The sequence below is a fragment of the Salvelinus fontinalis genome, chromosome 35 (genome assembly GCF_029448725.1).
Source record: "Salvelinus fontinalis isolate EN_2023a chromosome 35, ASM2944872v1, whole genome shotgun sequence".
Lineage (NCBI taxonomy): Eukaryota > Metazoa > Chordata > Actinopteri > Salmoniformes > Salmonidae > Salvelinus > Salvelinus fontinalis.
Genome location: NC_074699.1, coordinates 23,987,655 through 24,006,989, shown reverse-complemented (window position 1 = coordinate 24,006,989; position 19,335 = coordinate 23,987,655). Strand labels below are relative to the sequence as shown.

The following is a 19,335-nucleotide window of genomic DNA, read 5'->3' as shown; positions in this document are numbered from 1 at the left end:
ACTCATAATCAGATGGCAATTAGCGAGGCATGATTCAGTGAGTGCAGACTCTCTCTCTCTCTCTGCGTTCTCATCCAAACACTGCTTCTTTCATGACACCTGCACGCTCAGTACAACAACACAGTCTGGAGAAGTCATTATTTTATTCCAAATAAAATCTTATTTAGTTCATTTGAAACAGCATTTCTAATTCCATCAGCACTCTTTGCAAAATGTAATAAAACTTAATTTTTTTCTCCATCACGTTAAAAAAAAGAAATGTTTTCCCTCACAAGGCTTTTTTACAGCTCTGTGGTTTGAGAGATGATAATGATATATCAACACATGGGCCAGCCTCCTCAAACAACTTTGGTTTTGGTATACGAACAAAAACTCACTATGAACATTTAAGAATCTTTAATTCACACTAGTAATAAAATTGCATTACATTTCATAAAATAAATGTTCCAGTTTATATATACAGAGAAAACAGACTGTACATACCCTCCAAGGAAACGTTCCCGAAAGGGGAAAAGAATAAACAAACCCAAAACAAACATCACAAAAACATACAAGCAATACAGTGCTCAGCTAAGCAGGCACAACTGTACATCAAAACTTGTAACTGCTCAGTGTTGGGGTGGGAAGGGGAGGGGCAAAAAGTAGTACATTTACAATAGAGTCCTTATGGACTGATAAAGGGCTATTTAAAAAGTATTGCAGGCAAGCAGACAGACGCTCCTCTTTCCAAGTGCAGCAGAACATCCATGGCATCATGTATGTACGGCGGGCCGAGGGTCCTGGTCGCTGCCACTGGGCCCGGCTATTGAACCTGCGTCTCAAAGCTGCCGTTCAGCTGGCCCTCCTCATAGTCCATCTGACACAGAATCATGTTGTTCTTAAGGAAAAACTTGTCCCCCACACAAAACCTGCCAGCCAGGAAAACACAAAGGCAAAGCATTAATAAAAAGGAGGACAACGTGGGGAGACAAAGGAGATTAGTAGCGGACAATATGACAGTTATTTGTGTTGACGGGCTGATAATGATAGCATTGCTCTAGGAGAAGAATGTGGTTGATTGAGATCAGCCGTTAAAGGCGATGGCCATTGCTGCTCTCTGGGCTTTGATTGTACGCGTTTGGCGACGTTGCTTGTTTGCAAATGCCATTGTTCCTTGTGTGTGATTCAAAGGCCTCTCTGATGGTCACTGAAGTTGTGGCTTCAAATACAAGTAGATAAAAAACTTAAAAAACTAATTTCAAAGCATGTAGGCAAGACGACTGGCATCCAATGAAAGCAGTCCCTCCCAGGCTTGGCAAACAAGAAAAGCACCACACCGGTTTCCAAGGAAACCCTGCCACAGGGCATGCTTTCCATACACCCGTTTGGGTGCCACCTTGTATGAATTTGTCTCTAGATTTCAAGTCAATTGAAGAAAAACCACACAACCAAGTAGGCCTTGATTTTTATTTAACTAGGCAAGCTAGTTAAGAACAAACTCTTATTTACAATGTCGGCCTACCGGGGAACAGTGGGTTAACTGCCTTGTTCAGGGGCATCCTTTTAAATGGTGGTGCTTATGTACTGTACGACACACAGCTTCATAGACAGAATGAGTGAAGATAAGAACAGCCGTACTGATGGCAGGGCTTCTTATCAGGCTGGGCTACAGTAATGTGTTGGGCAGGCTGAGGGCTGGCAGAGGGGCAATGGCTGTGGTATCAGTGAGCCAGTAAAGCCTGGCCCCATGAGTGGCTGCAGCCAGCATTCCCATACCCCAGCCAGGTGCTCACCATGGTTACTGACTCATCCCTGTGGAAGGTTAATGTGCTTGTGCTGTATGGATGGAGAGGGTCACAATACCCCATGATTAGCAGAGTGTTCTCTGTGCTGCACTGTGGTACTGTTATGGGATTGTTGCATTGTATTGTGAGGAGAGTATGTATGGATGTAATAGTGTAGAGCGCAGAAGTGCGGAGAGGTCAGGACCTAGGACGGAGTGAGCAAGGCTTTGGCCCACGTGGGTCACTAAGGTGTCTTAGTTAACATTCCTGGACTGAATAGCATACAGTATTTATAAAATATATATATAAAAAACAAAAAACATAATTTTCTCTGTTTAATTCCACTACCCTGTAGTGTGGTAACCAAACTAGTGAGGCATGTTCCTGTAGAGTGGCCTCTTGCTGTGGCTTAAAGTGGACCTTTCAACTAAAGCACTGAGTGTTGTGAGTGTGATCAGCCTTGGCATTGGTCTGGCAGCTGTACCATTTTTGATACATGAGCAAATTTTGTTTCCCTCAAGTTTATAATCCCAGTTGTTTCTAGTCACAAAACAAACTAATGGCAGGGTCAACATAGAAAATAATTAACAGAGTGTTGCTAATGAAATGCAGCACGTGTGTGCTTTCAAAATGGGAAGATAGACAAAAAAAAAATCTGGATTTACACACAGTCTGAGTTGAGCTTTGTAAGCTTTTACTGACCCCAAAACAGATCTGTTGCACCTCAAGAGGCAGGTTTTTTGTTAAATGGCTAACTAGTTTGAGTAAATGGCCATTTCAGAACAGCATTACATATTTGAAAAAGGCAATCTCACAACAGTTGTGAGCTCTCGCTCTCCTTACCTCTGGTTACAAAGCTGACAGGCAAAACAGTCCAAATGGTAAACATTATCTCTGGCTCTCATCACCATTTCAAAGGCTGGGATCAGTTTACTGCAGGCAGCGCAGTTCCCTGTTGTACCAAAGAGCCTGGAAGAGAGAGAGAGAATACAGACAAAGATTAACGTATCTTCCTTAGCCTTCATGCAACAGAGGAGCGAACAAAAAGTAAAAGCCAAGAAAACCCAGAAAGAACGGTGAAAACATCTCATGTAATACACAAATCTATCTTGGCACACACTTGATATTTTTTGTTAATGAGAGCTACAAACCTAGATGTTAATTCTTTGCTAATGATCTAATTAAAATGATCACATGGTTCTAATCCCCTTCTTCAAAGCCTTTCTCCTAGCACATAGAGAAAGCAATGAAAACAGGTCTGAGGCAACCAATTGAACTGTTGAAAGTTATTTTATTTTAAAACCAAAGTACCTAATGAGACTTGCTCCAACCAAAGCCAGCTGGATTTTACACAAGAGGCTAAATTCTATAATGTAGTCAAACATTCAAAAGATTCCTGTTGCAAGGATACTGCCTTGATCCCCCTCTGTTTCATTCAGAGACTGCCTGGGAGAATGGCGGGGAGACCTTGGAGAGGTAACTAGATGTTCGGCAGTACACTGAACAGACGCACAACTCACATTTCACTGCTGTTTGTTTAAGCTTATTAGATAGGAGGCAAACGATGAAGGTCACAAGCAGAGCAAGAGGCACTGGTGTAGATCTTTCTCCTCAAAGCAAAGCAAAGGCAACTCCACTCCAGAGCCTGCAGCCCCTAGTCACATTTTCCAAGCGTCTGCCCTTATGTTTAATTTGAAGATTTTGAATCAGATAGACTTGTACATTCTGAAGGCAGGAAAATGGGACAGTGCCACAGCTTTGTGAGAGGGGATCAGGCAGACAACAGCAGATTGCCACTCTGACAGTATGTTAAACACTTTCCCAAAGTTGTGGGCTCAGACACTCAGACGGAGAGAAGTCAAAAGTTGGTATCCCCTCTCCATATTAGTCTCTGTCGGTTGCTCTCCCCTTGTCACAGAAAACATATATCCCCCCAGCAGACCCAGGGTCTAATTAGAGCACACTGCCCCAGAGGAGAGGACTGCTGCTGGTGCCTTAGACTAGGAGAAAGAGAGCGAGACAGAGCTGTTTGGTTCTAATAGATACGAGGTGTTGAACAAAGTCATTGTTAGAACTGGTTACTGTTCCAGTAAAGTGTGTTGATATAGACCTCTGGAACGTTGAGCTTTCCACCCAGACGAGGTGCTGCTGCTCAAACCCACTTGGTAAAATGATTGTCAGGCTTTTAGATTTATTCATGCTATATTAGCGATTTCTTTCCTCTTTTAAAAAAAAAAAGATGAAAAGGACTCAGTCTTCTGTATTGATTCTTTTATTATCAGCATCTGCATCAGTTCTAGCTCAAACTAAACCAGGCTGTTATCTCTGTGGTCTGACTCAGACCTAGTCTGTCCTTCTGTGTGTGTGCTGACCTGCTACTTGACTGGCCCTGTGAATATGGATGCTTTATTATATGCAGTGTTGTATGCATCCCAGGGGACATGTCAGTGATGTAAAGCCATCATGTAGGTTATGTTTCAGTGTTATGGCGGTGTGTCCCTGGGCTCTGTGGTTGATATAGGGACTGCAGCGCACTTTGAGTAATAGATTGAGACGCTGTGCTGACCATTTAGTGGGAGGGCACTGTGGAATAGGGACTACAGAGACCAGCATGCATTGCACTAGGGAGAGCTGGGTGAGAATGAGGATTGCAACACCTTAATGGCGATTCATCATAAAGTAGAGATTTGAGTTATTTTAAGAATGATTACAAATCATAGAATATTTTCTGCTGAATTCCCACAATGCAGTTCCATTTTCTTGTCTGTTAGGATTAAGAAAAGTCAATATCCTCAACTAGTATACAAATTATTTCGACATGAATACAATTTGTCCAGTTAACCCATTGAAGTGCAGTATAAATGCTGCGGAAAATTTGAGGGTAGACTACATTGCCCCTCACTACAGCCAATCCTAGTTTGTTAAGAAGTCATCATTTTTAGGCAGGGTTTGAAGCACAGAAAGGTCCCAGCTTAAAATAGTGGTTAATTTAAGTGGATTAGAGGGTTACAAATACTCCTTTGAAAGGTCACTCAAACTGAGACACATTATATAGCTTCAAAATCCATCCCATTGTAAGATAGTGAAACCGGCCATTACCATGGTGAGGCCGTTTAGTGGGACTTTCCAGTGACTTTCCACTTTCATATTCTCTGTCTTAGTGTGAAATGACCTGTCACGGAATATCTATTCAATCCATAGAGTATGATTGTCAAATAATTGAAAAGTTAACTGAAATTTTAAATGATCTTCAACAGAATGCCATAAAAAATAAATGCATATTAACAAAAAGGCAGATTTGAACTGTTCACTGCCAAGATTGAGAAAACACTGCAGCGTTAAGAGAGAAAATAATATAACAGCTTATAATGGAAGTCATTTTCTTTCACTGATTATCACTGGTTGAAACAAAATGAACTGCCATTAAAGTTAAAGAGCCTCTCCTCCATTGTTCCACTCCTTCAGTTATTGTGTGATTTAGCGTGGATCTGGAGAGACAGGTGTGCTTTCTTTAGCCGTTTGAACTTGCTGCTTTGCTAACTTCAAACTCTCCCCCTGCATGCCGGCATCATCTGCATGTCTTCTGTTTCATTGAGATTGGACTTGAGCTCTTCAAGTCTTCTACTCTGTTCTAAACTCTGAGATTCACCGCTACATTGACAGTTTGTCCGATTTCATACAAAGGAGAGCTACTGTATTAATGCACGTAAGGCATGTTTTGACCTTCCTCAACAGTTGTATCTTTGAAGGTGTAAAGCTTCCTATATAGATTTCAATGTTGCAATAAAATTTGCTATTTTATTATATATATATATATATATATATATATATATATATATATATATATATATATATATATATATATATATAGAGAGAGAGAGAGAGATGAAGTCGGAAATTAAAACTCATTTTAAACTACTCCACAAATTTCTTGTTAACAAACTATGGTTTTGGCAAGTCAGTTAGGACACTTTGTGCATGACAAATAATTTTTCCAACAATTGTTTACAGACAGATTATTTCACTATCACAATTCCAGCGGGGAAGAAGTTTACATACACTAAGTTGACTGTGCCTTTAAACAGCTTGGAAAATTCCAGAAAATGATGTCATGGCTTTAGAAGCTTCTGATAGGCTAATTGACATCATTTGAGTCAATTGGAGGTGTAACTGTGGCTGTATTTCAAGGCCTACCTTAAAACTCAGTGCCTCTTTGCTTGACATCATGGGAAAAAGCAAAAGAACTCAGCCAAGACCTCAGAAAAAAAAAAATGTAGACCTCCACAAGTCTGGTTCATCCTTGGGAGCAATTTCCAAACGTCTGAAGGTATCACGTTCATCTGTACAAACAATACCACATCACCACCCTGGACGGTTCCGACCTAGAATATGTGGACATCTATAAGTACCTAGGTGTCTGGCTAGACTGCAAACTCTCCTTCCAGACTCATATCAAACATCTCCAATCCAAAATCAAATCTAGAGTTGGCTTTCTATTCCGGAACAAAGCCTCCTTCACTCACGCTGCCAAACTTACCCTAGTAAAACTGACTATCCTACCGATCCTCGACTTCGGCAATGTCATCTACAAAATAGCTTCCAATACTCTACTCAGCAAACTGGATGCAGTTTATCACAGTGCCATCCGTTTTGTTACTAAAGCACCTTATACGACCCACCACTGCGACCTGTATGCCCTAGTCGGCTGGCCCTCGCTACATGTTCGTCGTCAGACCCACTGGCTTCAGGTCATCTACAAGGCTATGCTAGGTAAAGTGCCGCCTTATCTCAGTTCACTGGTCACGATGGCTACACCCACCCGTAGCACGCGCTCCAGCAGGTGTATCTCACTGATCATCCCTAAAGCCAAAACCTCATTTGGACGCCTTTCCTTCCAGTTCTCTACTGCCTGCGACTGGAACGAATTGCAAAAATCTCTGAAGTTGGAGACTTTTATCTCCCTCAACAACTTTAAAAATCTGCTATCCGAGCAGCTAACCGATCGCTGCAGCTGTACATAGTCCATCTGTAAACTACCCACCCAATTTACCTACCTCACCCCCATACTGCTTTTATTTATTTACTTTTCTGCTCTTTTGCACACCAGTATCTCTTCTTGCACATGATCATCTGATGATTTACCACTCCAGTGTTAATCTGCTAAATTGTAATTATTCGATTTATTGCCTACCTCATGCCTTTTGCACACATTGTATATAGATTCTCTTTTTTCTACCATGTTATTGACTTGTTTATTGTTTACTCCATGTGTAACTCTGTGTTGTTGTCTGTTCACACTGCTATGCTTTATCTTGGCCAGGTCGCAGTTGCAAATGAGAACTTGTTCTCAACTAGCCTACCTGGTTAAATAAAGGTGAAATAAAATAAAATAAAAAAATAGTACGCGAGTATTAACACCATGGGACCACGCAGCTGTCATACCGCTCAGGAAGGAGACACGTTCTGTCTCCTAGAGATGAACGTACTCTAGTGCGAAAAGTGCAAATCAATCCCAGAACAACAGTAAAGAACCTTGTGAAGATGCTGGAGGAAACAGGTACAATAGTATCTATATCCACAGTAAAACGAGTCCTATATCAACATCCAAAACCGCCATAAAAAAGCCAGACTACGGTTTGAAACTGCACATGGGGACAAAGATCGTACTTTTTGGAGAAATGTCCTCTGGGCTGATGAAACAAAAATAGAACTGTTTGGCCATAATGACCATCATTATGTTTGGAGGAAAAAGGGGGAGGCTTGCGAGCCGAAGAACACCATCCGAAATGTGAAGCACAGGGGTGGCAGCATCATGTTGTGGGGGTGCTTTGCTGCAGGAGGGACTGGTGCACTTCACAAAATAGATGGCATCATGAGGCAGGAAAAGTATGTGGATATATTGAAGCAACATCTCAAGACATCAGTCAGGAAGTTAAAGCTTGGTCGCAAATGGGTCTTCCAAATGGACAATGACCCCAAGCATAGTTCCAAAGTTGTGGCAAAATGGCTTAAGGACAACAAAGTCAAAGTATTGGAGTGGCCATCAAAGCCCTGACCTCAATCCCATAGAAAATTTGTGGGCAGAACTGAAAAAGCGTGTGCAAGCAAGGAGGTCTACAAACCTGACTCAGTTACACCAGCTCTGTCAGGAGGAATGGGTCAAAATTCACCCAACTTATTGTGGGAAGCTTGTGGAAGGCTACCTGAAACATTTGGCCCAAGTTAAACAATTTAAAGGTAATGCTACCAAATAGTAATTGAGTGTATGTAAACTTCTGACCCACAGGGAATGTGATGAAAGAAATAAAAGCTGAAAAATTACTATTATTCTGACATTTCACATTCTTAAAATAAAGTGGTGATCCTAACTGACCTAATACAGGGAATTTGTACTAGGATTAAATGTCAGGAATTGTGAATTCTTGTTTAAATGCATTTGGCTAAGGTGTATATAAAACTTCTGACTTAAACTGTAATATATATATAAAACGTCCCTTTTTCAGGACCCTGTTTTTCAAAGATAATTCGTAAAAATCCAAATAACTTCACAGATCTTCATTTTTAAAAGCTGTATTTTGATGATTAATTAGGACTATTATCACTTGGTTTCCTGGATGTGGTTGGGGGCTGCTGTTTGACCCATTTTAACTTTATTTTTAAACACTGTTTCCCATGCTTGTTCAATGAACCATAAACAATTAATGAACATGCACCTGTGGAACGGTCGTTAAGACACTAACAGCTTACAGACGGAAGGCAATTAAGGTCAGTTATGAAAACGTAGGACACTAAAGAGGCCTTTCTACTGATTCTGAAAAACACCAGAAGAAAGATGCCCAGGGTCCCTGCTCATCTGTGTGAACGTGCCTTAGGCATGCTGCAAGGAAGCATGAGGACTGCAGATGTGGCCAGGGCAATAAATTGCAATGTTCATACTGTAAGACGCCTAAGACAGCCCTACAGGGAGACAGGGCGGACAGCTGATCGTCCTCGCAGTGGCAGACCACGTGTAACACCTGCACAGGATCGGTATAGCCGAACATCACACCTGCAGGACAGGTACAGGATGGCAACACCAGGAACGCACAAACTCTCCATCTGTCACGATCGTGTGGCGGATTGATGGACCAAAACGCAGCTTTTGGAAAATAAGCCATCTTCTTTTATTTTAAAAGATGACGAAAAAATAAACACGAAACACTTAATACAAACTATACAAAACAACAAACGACCGTGAAGCTAAATAACGTTGTGCACATACACACACAGGCTACAAACGTTCTACATAGACAATTACCCACAACCAATGAGAGCCTATGGCTACCCTAAATAAGGCTCCCAATCAGAGACAACCGAAATCAGCTGTCTCTAATTGGGAACTCATTCAGGTAACCATAGACTCTCCTAGATAACTAAACATACATAGACAACGCTAGACATCTGAACTCAACACAAACCCATATACTACACCCCATAACCCCTTTACCATAGAAACACCCAAAACCAACAAAACATAAACATTCCCCATGTCACACCCTGACCTAACTAAAATAATAAAAGAAAACAAAGAATACTAAGGCCAGGGCGTGACATAACCCCCCCCTTAAGGTGCGAACTCCGGGCGCACCATTACACAGTCTAGGGGAGGGTCTGGGTGGGCTTCCATCCACGGTGGCGGCTCCGGCTCAGGTTGTGGTCCCCACGTCACCACAGTCCCTAACCACCTCCTAGGCTTCCTCCAAATGACCCCCCTCCACATTAACCCCATTGCATTAAGGGGCAGCTCCGGACTGAGGAATGGCAGCTCCGGACTAAGGGCCAGTACCAGGGTAAGGGGCAGTACCAGGGTCAGGGGCAGTACCAGGGTAAGGGGCAGCACCAGGGTAAGGGGCAGCACCAGGGTAAGGGGCAGCACCAGGGTAAGGGGCAGCTCCGGACTGAGGAATGGCAGCTCCGGACTGAGGGACTGCAGCTCCGGACTGAGGGACTGCAGCTCCGGACTGAGGGACGGCCCATGGCTGGCTGACAGATCTGCCTGCTCATGGCTGGCTAACGGATCTGGCTGCTCATGGCTGGCTGACTGATCTGGCTGCTCATGGCTGGCTGACGGATCTGGCTGCTCATGGCTAGCTGACGGATCTGGCTGCTCATGGCTAGCTGACGGATCTGGCTGCTCATGGCTAGCTGACGGATCTGGCTGCTCATGGCTAGCTGACGGATCTGGCTGCTCATGGCTAGCTGACGGATCTGGCTGCTCATGGCTAGCTGACGGATCTGGCTGCTCATGGCTAGCTGACGGATCTGGCTGCTCATGGCTAGCTGACGGATCTGGCTGCTCATGGCTGGCTGACGGATCTGGCTGCTCATGGCTGGCTGACGGATCTGGCTGCTCATGGCTGGCTGACGGATCTGGCTGCTCATGGCTGGCTGACGGATCTGGCTGCTCATGGCTGGCTGACGGATCTGGCTGCTCATGGCTGGCTGGCGGCTCTGGCTGCTCCTGTCTGGTTGGCGGCTCTGGCAGATCCTGTCTGGTTGGCGGCTCTGGCAGATCCTGTCTGGTTGGCGGCTCTGGCAGATCCTGTCTGGTTGGCGGCTCTGGCAGATCCTGTCTGGTTGGCGGCTCTGGCAGATCCTGTCTGGTTGGCGGCTCTGGCAGATCCTGTCTGGTTGGCGGCTCTGGCAGATCCTGTCTGGTTGGCGGCTCTGGCAGATCCTGTCTGGTTGGCGGCTCTGGCAGATCCTGTCTGGTTGGCGGCTCTGGCAGATCCTGTCTGGTTGACGGCTCTAGCGGCTCCTGTCTGACGGACGGCTCTAGCGGCTCCTGTCTGGCTGGCGGCTCTAGCGGCTCCTGTCTGGCGGACGGCTCTAGCGGCTCCTGTCTGGCTGGCGGCTCTAGCGGCTCCTGTCTGGCGGACGGCTCAGTGGGCTCATGGCAGACGGGCGGCTTTGCAGGCTCATGGCAGACGGGCGGCTTTGCAGGCTCATGGCAGACGGATGGCTCAGATGGCGCTGGGGAGACGGATGGCTCAGATGGCGCTGGGGAGACGGATGGCTCAGATGGCGCTGGGGAGACGGGCAGTTCAGTCATCGCTGTGCAGACGGCAGACTCCTGCCGGCTGAGGCGCACTGTAGGCCTGGTGCGTGGTGTCGGGACTGGTGGCACCGGGCTGGGGACACGCATCTCAGGGCTAGTGCGGGGAGCAGCAACAGGACGCACAGGACTCTGGGGACACACAGGAGGCTTGGTGCGTGGTTTAGACACTGGTGGTAAAGGGCTGGAGACACGCACCATATAGCTAGTGCGTGGAGGAGGCACTGGTGGTACTGGGTTGGGGCGGGGAGGTGGCGCCGGAAATACCGGACCGTGCAGGCGTACTGGCTCCCTTGAACGCCGAGCCTGCCCAACCTTACCTGGTTGTATGCTCCCCGTCGCCTGACCAGTGCGGGGAGGTGGAATAACCCGCACCAGCCTATGTAGGCGAACCGGGGACACCATGCGTAAGGCTGGTGCCATGTACGCCGGCCCGAGGAGACGCACTGGTGACCAGATGCGTTGGGCCGGCTTCATGACATACGGCTCAACGCTCAGTCTAGCCCGGCCGATACGTGGAGCTGAAATGTACCGAACCGGGCTATGCACGCGTACAGGAGACACCGTGCGCTCTACTGCGTAACACGGTGTCTGCCCGTACTCTCGCTCTCCACGGTAAGTACAGGGAGTAGGCGCAGGTTTCCTACCTGACTTCGCCACACTCCCTTTAAGGCCCCCCCCAAGAAATTTTTGGGTTGTACTCACGGGTTTCCAGCCTTGTCTCCGTGCTGCCTCCTCATATCGCCTCCTCTCGGCTTTAGCTGCCTCCAGCTCTTCACGAGGAAGGCGATATTCTCCCGGTTGAGCCCACGGCCCCTTACCATCCAGTATCTCCTCCCATGTCCATGAATCCTGTGTAGGTAGGTCCTGTTGCCGCTTTCCATGCCGCTTGGTCCTATAATGGTGAGTAATTCTGTCACGATCGTGTGGCGGATTGATGGACCAAAACGCAGCTTTTGGAAAATAAGCCATCTTCTTTTATTTTAAAAGATGACGAAAAAATAAACACGAAACACTTAATACAAACTATACAAAACAACAAACGACCGTGAAGCTAAATAACGTTGTGCACATACACACACAGGCTACAAACGTTCTACATAGACAATTACCCACAACCAATGAGAGCCTATGGCTACCCTAAATAAGGCTCCCAATCAGAGACAACCGAAATCAGCTGTCTCTAATTGGGAACTCATTCAGGTAACCATAGACTCTCCTAGATAACTAAACATACATAGACAACGCTAGACATCTGAACTCAACACAAACCCATATACTACACCCCATAACCCCTTTACCATAGAAACACCCAAAACCAACAAAACATAAACATTCCCCATGTCACACCCTGACCTAACTAAAATAATAAAAGAAAACAAAGAATACTAAGGCCAGGGCGTGACACCATCAGTGCTCAGACTGTCCGCAATAGGCTGAGAGAGGCTGGACTGAGGCCTGTTGTAAGGCAGGTCCTCACCAGACATCACCTGCAACAACGTCGCCTATGGGCACAAACCCATCGTCGCTGGACCAGACAGGACTGGCAAAAAGTGCTCTTCACTGACAAGTCGCGGTTTTGTCTCACCAGGGGTGATGGTCGGATTTGCGTTCATCGCCAAAGGAATGAGCGTTACACCGAGGCCTGTACTCTGGAGCGGGATCGATTTGGAGGTGGAGGGTCCGTTATGGTCTGGGGCGGGGTGTCACAGCATCATCGGACTGAGCTTGTTGTCATTGCAGGCAATCGCAATGCTGTGCAATTCCTCATGTGGTACCCTTCCTTTAGGCTCATCCTGACATGTCCCTCCAGCATGACAATGCCACCAGCCATACTGCTCGTTCTGTGCATGATTTCCTGCAAGACAGGAATGTCAGTGTTCTGCCATGGATCTCAATCCCATTGAGCACGTCTGGGACCTGTTGGATCGGAGGGTGAGGGCTAGGGTCATTCCCCCCAGAAATGTCTGGGACCTTGCAGGTGCCTTGGTGGAAGAGGGGGGTAACATCTCACAGCAAGAACTGGCAAATATGGTGCAGTCCATGAGGAGGAGATGCACTGCAGTACTTAATGCAGCTGGTGGCCAGACCAGATACCGACTGTTACTTTTGATTTTGACCCCCCCCCCTCACACCCTTTGTTCAGGGACACATTCAATGTCTGTTAGTCACAGGTCTATGGAACTTGTTCAGTTTATGTCTCAGTTGTTGAATCTTGTTATGTTCATACAAATATTTACACATGTTAAGTTTGCTGAAAATAAACGCAGTTGACAGTGAGAGGACGTTTCTTTTTTTGCTGAGTTTATATATTTTTTACTCTAAGTCTCTCTCTCCGGTGGGTGGCAGAGAAGTTTGACATACATGAATACATCCACAGAAACTGTCATCAAAACATCTTACTAATATCTACTTCCATTACAGTGCCGTTGGTACTGCATACCTTACAATGTCCATTAGCTTGAAAAAAAGTGCTTTTAAAATTTCAATTAAAAGCGCTCTACTTTGATAAGTAGATGACTGATACAGTCCGTTCCCCCTAAAATATTAGTTCGTTAGAAGATAAAATGATGTCAGGCTTGGGGTTTGGTCGATCAAAAGCATGACTGGCTTGTCAACCTTCTTTGGCGAGGTCGCCAGATACGGAGTCCTAGACAAAAATTAAACACCTAATTAATCTATTGTTCTGCGGGATAATGAAAGTGTGGTAAAACTGCTATTAAACCAACCCAGCCTTTTACAACGGGGGGAATAGAATGTCAAGTGGATTCAGAAACTTCTGATCTGAGGTTTTAGAAGACGCTGCTGTCAGGCCAGGCAGGGGAGAGCGGGGGGAAGGGGGGCGTGCACAAGATGTTACCGGTGCTCCTGAGCTCCTGAAGGACGAACACAGACGGAGCTCCTATCATAATTAATGTGCGCATGGCAGGGCTCCAAACCCAGGGAAATAAATAGTGTTTGATCCACCCTGGCTGCATGTCCCTAATGAACTGCAGCTCCATACAGGAGGATTCCACTTCATTAATGGAGGTGAGGGGAAGCGTTCCTCTCTCCGTGCAGGACGGGGCTCTGTGAGGGGATTACAAGGCCGTATGGAGCCTGTGTCACCTACTTTAAAACTATGAGCTCTAAAACGGTCTCTTCCCTCGCTGCTGCGAAAGGGAACGTTTTTAATTTGTTCCATAATAGAATTCATCTCAAACATCTCCAGCCATTAAGTGGCATGCATTCGTCTCAGGCTGAAGAGCAGACAAGTGGGCTGGATTTCATTAGGCTATCAGGATCCAGGCAGAAACACAGAAAGCCCATCTCTCTCCCTTGCTTCCTCCCTCTCATTCTAGCCCCCTCTGCCCCTCATTTTCTTCCCTCTCTCACCTCTCTGCCCTGGTCTTGCTTTGAGTTTGCTTTCTGCAGAGCTGCCCGTCAGGCCAGTTAGCCTCTTCTGGCCTGCGCCATAGGAACACATTTTCATCAGGGAGCTGATGTCCACGATAAGGCCTTCATAATGGGAGGAGAAATCAATCAGATAGAGGGAGAAGCCGGCCCTTTTAAGGGATCATATTTAACCATGTCAAAAGCGCCACTCTTGGCTTAATAATTTTTGCCTTCTCTTGTCATTTGCTCCGTTTATTATGACCTCATCTGCACCATCTGCCCCTTCCGGGGGCAGCAGCAGTCTTAGTGAACCTCTCTCACTGCATCTTAACAGCATTAACTCTTGGTGGGAGCTGATGGATGGTAATGGCTCCTCTCAACGCCCAGCCCCCAAGCCCCTCTCGGTTGGGACCTGCTGGTAGGGCAGGGTGGGAGAGGGAGGGAAAGACAGGGAGAGGCCAGGGGCAGCAAGGTCTCTAGGCTGGCCCCCAGGGGATGGTCTCAGGGATAAATGGTAGGATCCCATTCGGAAGCCCCAGGGTAAGCGACTTAACGCCCAGGAAATGATCATGTTTAATTTAGCAAGCAGATGGCAGAGTACAGGGAAAAACATTGAGCCACAGACACTGAGGTTGAAGCTAGCCTGCCTGGAGTCTTCCCAGAACTCAACATGACCCATCTCTACTGTTACTGAAACCAGGTCTGTACCACGAGGGGAGAGTGCTGTGTTCATGTAAACAAGCAACAAAACAATTGAAACATATATATATATTTTTTTTAGCTAAAACAAACAAACATGGAACTGGAAACTTTCCGCTCCGCCTTCCCAAGGCTTCAGATCAGAGCCTGAGGAGAGACAGCACATGAGCATAATGGGATTCAGGATGAATTGAAACACATCTAGTTAGTATCGATATCCTGTAATAAGGAACAAACAAGCGCTTGATCTACTAAAACAGCCTGGGAGGAAATGTCTTCTAAAAGCTTGAGAAAAACACTCGTTCACATACAAATGGACCCAAATTAGAGAGTTCTAGTGAGAGGCAGGTTCATAGACATTCATGGTGGCGCTACACTAGCAGTAGTGAGAGAGAGAGCACTTTTTAATGACACAGCTCTAGGTGGGGCGCGGCCTTTCTGTTCTGTGAGGGGCGACTGACTGTGGCTTCTCTTACCTCAGGTAGTCCCTGCGACAGAGGATGAGGTTGGCTTTCGTGTAGAGGGTGGAGCCCACCTCCCCCAGGCGACAGTCGCAGCAGGCACATTTCAGACAGTCCTCGTGCCAGTATTTGTCCAGGGCCTTGAGCAGGTAGCGGTCTTTAATCTTGCGATTGCAGCCAGCGCACCCCTTCTGTTTCCCTTTGGGCTGGACGGAGAGCATCGGCACACCTGTAGCGATAAGGAGACAAACGCCGCGGCGTGATTCACTGCCCAGGAACACCAGTGACTTTTCATGTTCTCTTTTTGATAAGGCTGCTGCAGCAGCGTCTGGAGGCAGCAGAGCCTCACGAGAAAGTGCACTGCCTCTCTACTTCATATGCATTAACATGAACACTCTTCCGTTCAGATAGGCACACAGGTCACATTGGACTACATTCACTCCACTTGCTGCTCCCATGGAAACAGATGTTATATTACACCAGGTAAACCACATACAATGCAACAGGGACATACTACGCAGGCAGGCCTAGTGTTTTTTGAAGCTGTACTCTTAACAGAGTCATATTGCTTACCGTGGTATTTACAGCATGCTGTATATTATGTTAGTCACCTACCATTTCATCAGCGCTCATTGCTCTGAACTGTCCACAGCTGTAAAAGCTTCTCATGGGCTTTGTTTGGTATAGATTAACATTAACCTTTTAAAACGCCTCTGACCACATGAACGCTGCTCGCAGACCCGGTGAGATATGTTATGGCCTAAGTGCCTCTCAGCGCGCACTCACACAGACACACTCCATGCTCGCTCGCTACATTACAGCCTTTCCTTCTTTTACACTTATCTGTACTCATGTGTCAGCAACAAGCGAGCCTGAGTAACTAAACCCGCAAATTGCCCCGCTGTCACGCAGGTCCCCTTTAAGTGCGCCTCTTAGCCTCCTAAAGGACAAATAAAGTCCATTTAATAACTGCACTAAACACTAATAGTCTATGTGTGGTTGACATTTGTGTTTGGACTAAAAGCCCCCCTCAGGCCACTGCTGGTACAGAGGCAGTGGCAGGCAGCACCCCTCCGTAGCACTAACAGGTCTGCCACAGCTGAAAGCACAGGACAACAGCTCTTAAGACACTCTCACACACTGAGCTATTGATCTGTCTAATAGAACACACGACGGCCACCGCTCGCCTCTCTGCTTTCAAAACACATTTCTCTCAAAACCGGACGCAGCCTGCGTCACAGGGAGGGAGGACGGCCATCGCTTTGTATGTGGGTGCCAATAAAACGGCAAATGCCCAATGGTTTAAAGACACGGTATGCTGGGAGGCTTTCTTTGAATTTCATAGCTTTTAAATAACTTTTTTTCTAGATGTATTGTCTTTATCTTCGGAGGTGTGATCTGTTGTTGAGATGTTGTGTTCTAGTAAAGGCAGTTGCTATTGACCTACAGTATATTTGTCAGATGGCAGTTACAGGAGAGTAGTGCTCCAATGTGTGTGTTGATGTCCTCTGTAGTTGTGTTTGGATGTCAGTGGTGTTGGGCAGCCACCCTGTAGTTTCACTGGAACCATAGTAGTTATGTCCATGATAAACAGAGCCTCTGCTGGTAGCTAGGCAGTGTATCACCCAATGCCCCTGATTCTCCTCTCTGAGCATGTCGTTTTTTCCCCGCACAAAACCCTCAGCACTTTGTCAAAGTACTTTGTTCGTCTGAATACCAAAGCACATGTTCCTGTCTCTCTTCCTCTCTTACACCCCTTATTGGATCCAGATTTGTTCAGCAATTTCTGACCATCAGTAATACTGTGAATGTAATATAATTAGCATCTCTCCTTTTAAAATAAGGGAAAGGGAGAGGGTGAGCTTGTTAGTTAAATTGATGGCTTTGGTTTGTATGTGAATAAGAGCTCTGGTGGTATTCAGCCTTCGTCCCATTTCTTTATCACAAGTGGAAAGCGGAGGCTAATTGGTCCAGCGCTGGTGATGGGAACCATCAATTAGTGTTCTGCCTACCCTCCAGGTCCCTCACCTCCTCCCTCCCAAAATCGGGCCCCTAGAAGCTGGCGCATTAGGATCACAAAGCCCACTATAAATACCAATGTTGAGTGTAAATGAAGCTAAAAAGCTTCAAATTGAAGCCACACTAGCTAAGGGTGGTCTGTTCTACCTGCATCTCATGGCTTGTTAGAGGAGCTCTATGCACGTATGCCAACAGTGCTCGCCTGTCAGCCTTCCACACAACTAAAAACAGTCTTAATGAGGAGAGAGTGCTGTGTGTGCGCGCTCGTGTGTGGTTTGTGCATGCGCATAGCAAAAAAAATAAATAATCAGGTTTCCTCAATTCCCTCAGGGATCATACAAAAATCTTTAATTTGCCTTTTATGACAGCTAATTAGTTATTCTACTCAAAATCTTTACTTTAAATAAGAGAACTAATTATACACAAAGGTCGTTCCCCACCTCCAGAGAACCACTCATAATTGGTTTAGACCACCACCCCCCCACATACCATCTACCCACCCTGTTACATAACATGTGTTTTACATCAACTCTGCAAAGGAGGGGGCTTAACCCCGTCTATGGAATGACTCTACAGCACGTCCCCTGTTCCGGCCTCTTTGGAGCTCTCCCTATGTTGAAACATCCTAAACATCAATGTGGCAATGTTCTATTCCCTAACCCAGATTTGAAACTGCAGTGAGTCGGACACTCCTCCCCACCACCATGTACACAGTGCTCCCTCTATGGGCCTGAGATTGCTGCCTGAACAGAGGAAAAGTCTCAGATACATGAGGAAGCCAGGATGCTTACTGCACAGATCCTGCTGTCTCAGGGAAGAAACACATGCTTGATGTCATCTACCAAAACAGCCTGTGGAAAATTGCCTCAGAAAACTCCAGTAGTAGCTACACTGCATGTAGCATTTCCTAAACAAAGAGTAGTGACAGAATAAATGAATGTATAAAACAAATGTCATGTCAATTTCCTTAATACCCGGAGAATAGTTTTTTTGCACCTGTCACCACACTTAGTACCATGTGAAATCCCTGAGTGGAACAGCGCCTTCCCAACCTGCCGCCTCTACGAGAACAAAAAGTTACATTATAAAAGGAAACGGCAGCAGCCGAAGAGGCAGCCTCCACTTAATCCAATCCATTTAACAGATCCAAGTGCCACTGACCTTCCCGTGTCGTTTGGTGTCCCAAAAAACACCTTGCTAGACCATGACTCATATTCCAACAGGGAATGCATTTGTCTTTTAAAGAGGGAGCTCTCGCCTTGCCAAATATTTTCCCTGAGAAAGAAATTAATTTGCCATTAATACTTGGTGTAAGGGCTGTCATCTCAGTCTTTTTCCACCCCTCTTCTTTTTTAAAGACCTTATCTCTTAACAATATGTATAGTTAGGTTTTTTTCCTTCATTGAAACGGTCAGACCATGTACTTTCCATTATAGAGATAGCATCCGATTTCTATGTAAGCCCATTTCAAGATCAGTTTTTACAGCTATCTAAAAATAAAATCTGTGGTAACTCTTTTGATGTATTTAACGTTTTAAAAGGAAAATAAGCTGTTCGGTGCACTCATGGAAACGTTTTAAAGCATTGAAATGCAATTATCACATCTGCATGGCACATCCTCAGATTAGACAAGGAGTGATGGAGAGAGAGAAAGAGGGAATGATTTGCCCTCCGATCCCCTTTTCTCCTTCTCCTATCATACATCTGGTTGCATGCTAATCTGTTAAATAAGCACGTCTGAATAGAAATGTGCTGCGTACCTTACATCACTACCTGGTGGGTGAGGTCACTCTCTGGAATTAAATACATTTGATCAATTAGGCTGAGTGACACCTTGATGTGACGCAGGCTCCCTAGGTTCCTGCGGAGGGAAGGGGGTAGAATAGCATCACTCAGGCAGCAGTTTGTCTCTGGGGAGGTTGGG

At 45.8% G+C, this 19,335-nt stretch overlaps 1 protein-coding gene across 2 annotated transcripts in view; it reads right to left on the bottom strand.

Moving 5' to 3' along the window:
- Nucleotides 1-381: 381 nt before the first annotated feature.
- LOC129834590 (rhombotin-1) overlaps nt 382-19,335 on the bottom strand; it is a 31,773-nt gene continuing 12,819 nt past the window's right edge. For both annotated transcript variants that reach the window (XM_055899714.1, XM_055899713.1), the window contains exons 2-4: nt 15,408-15,621; nt 2,607-2,732; nt 382-908 (exon numbers count right to left, since the gene is read on the bottom strand). In XM_055899714.1, coding sequence (XP_055755689.1) covers nt 803-908; nt 2,607-2,732; nt 15,408-15,613 — 438 coding nt within the window. In that variant the 5' untranslated portion in view covers nt 15,614-15,621 and the 3' untranslated portion in view covers nt 382-802. The remainder of the gene's footprint in view (nt 909-2,606; nt 2,733-15,407; nt 15,622-19,335) is intronic.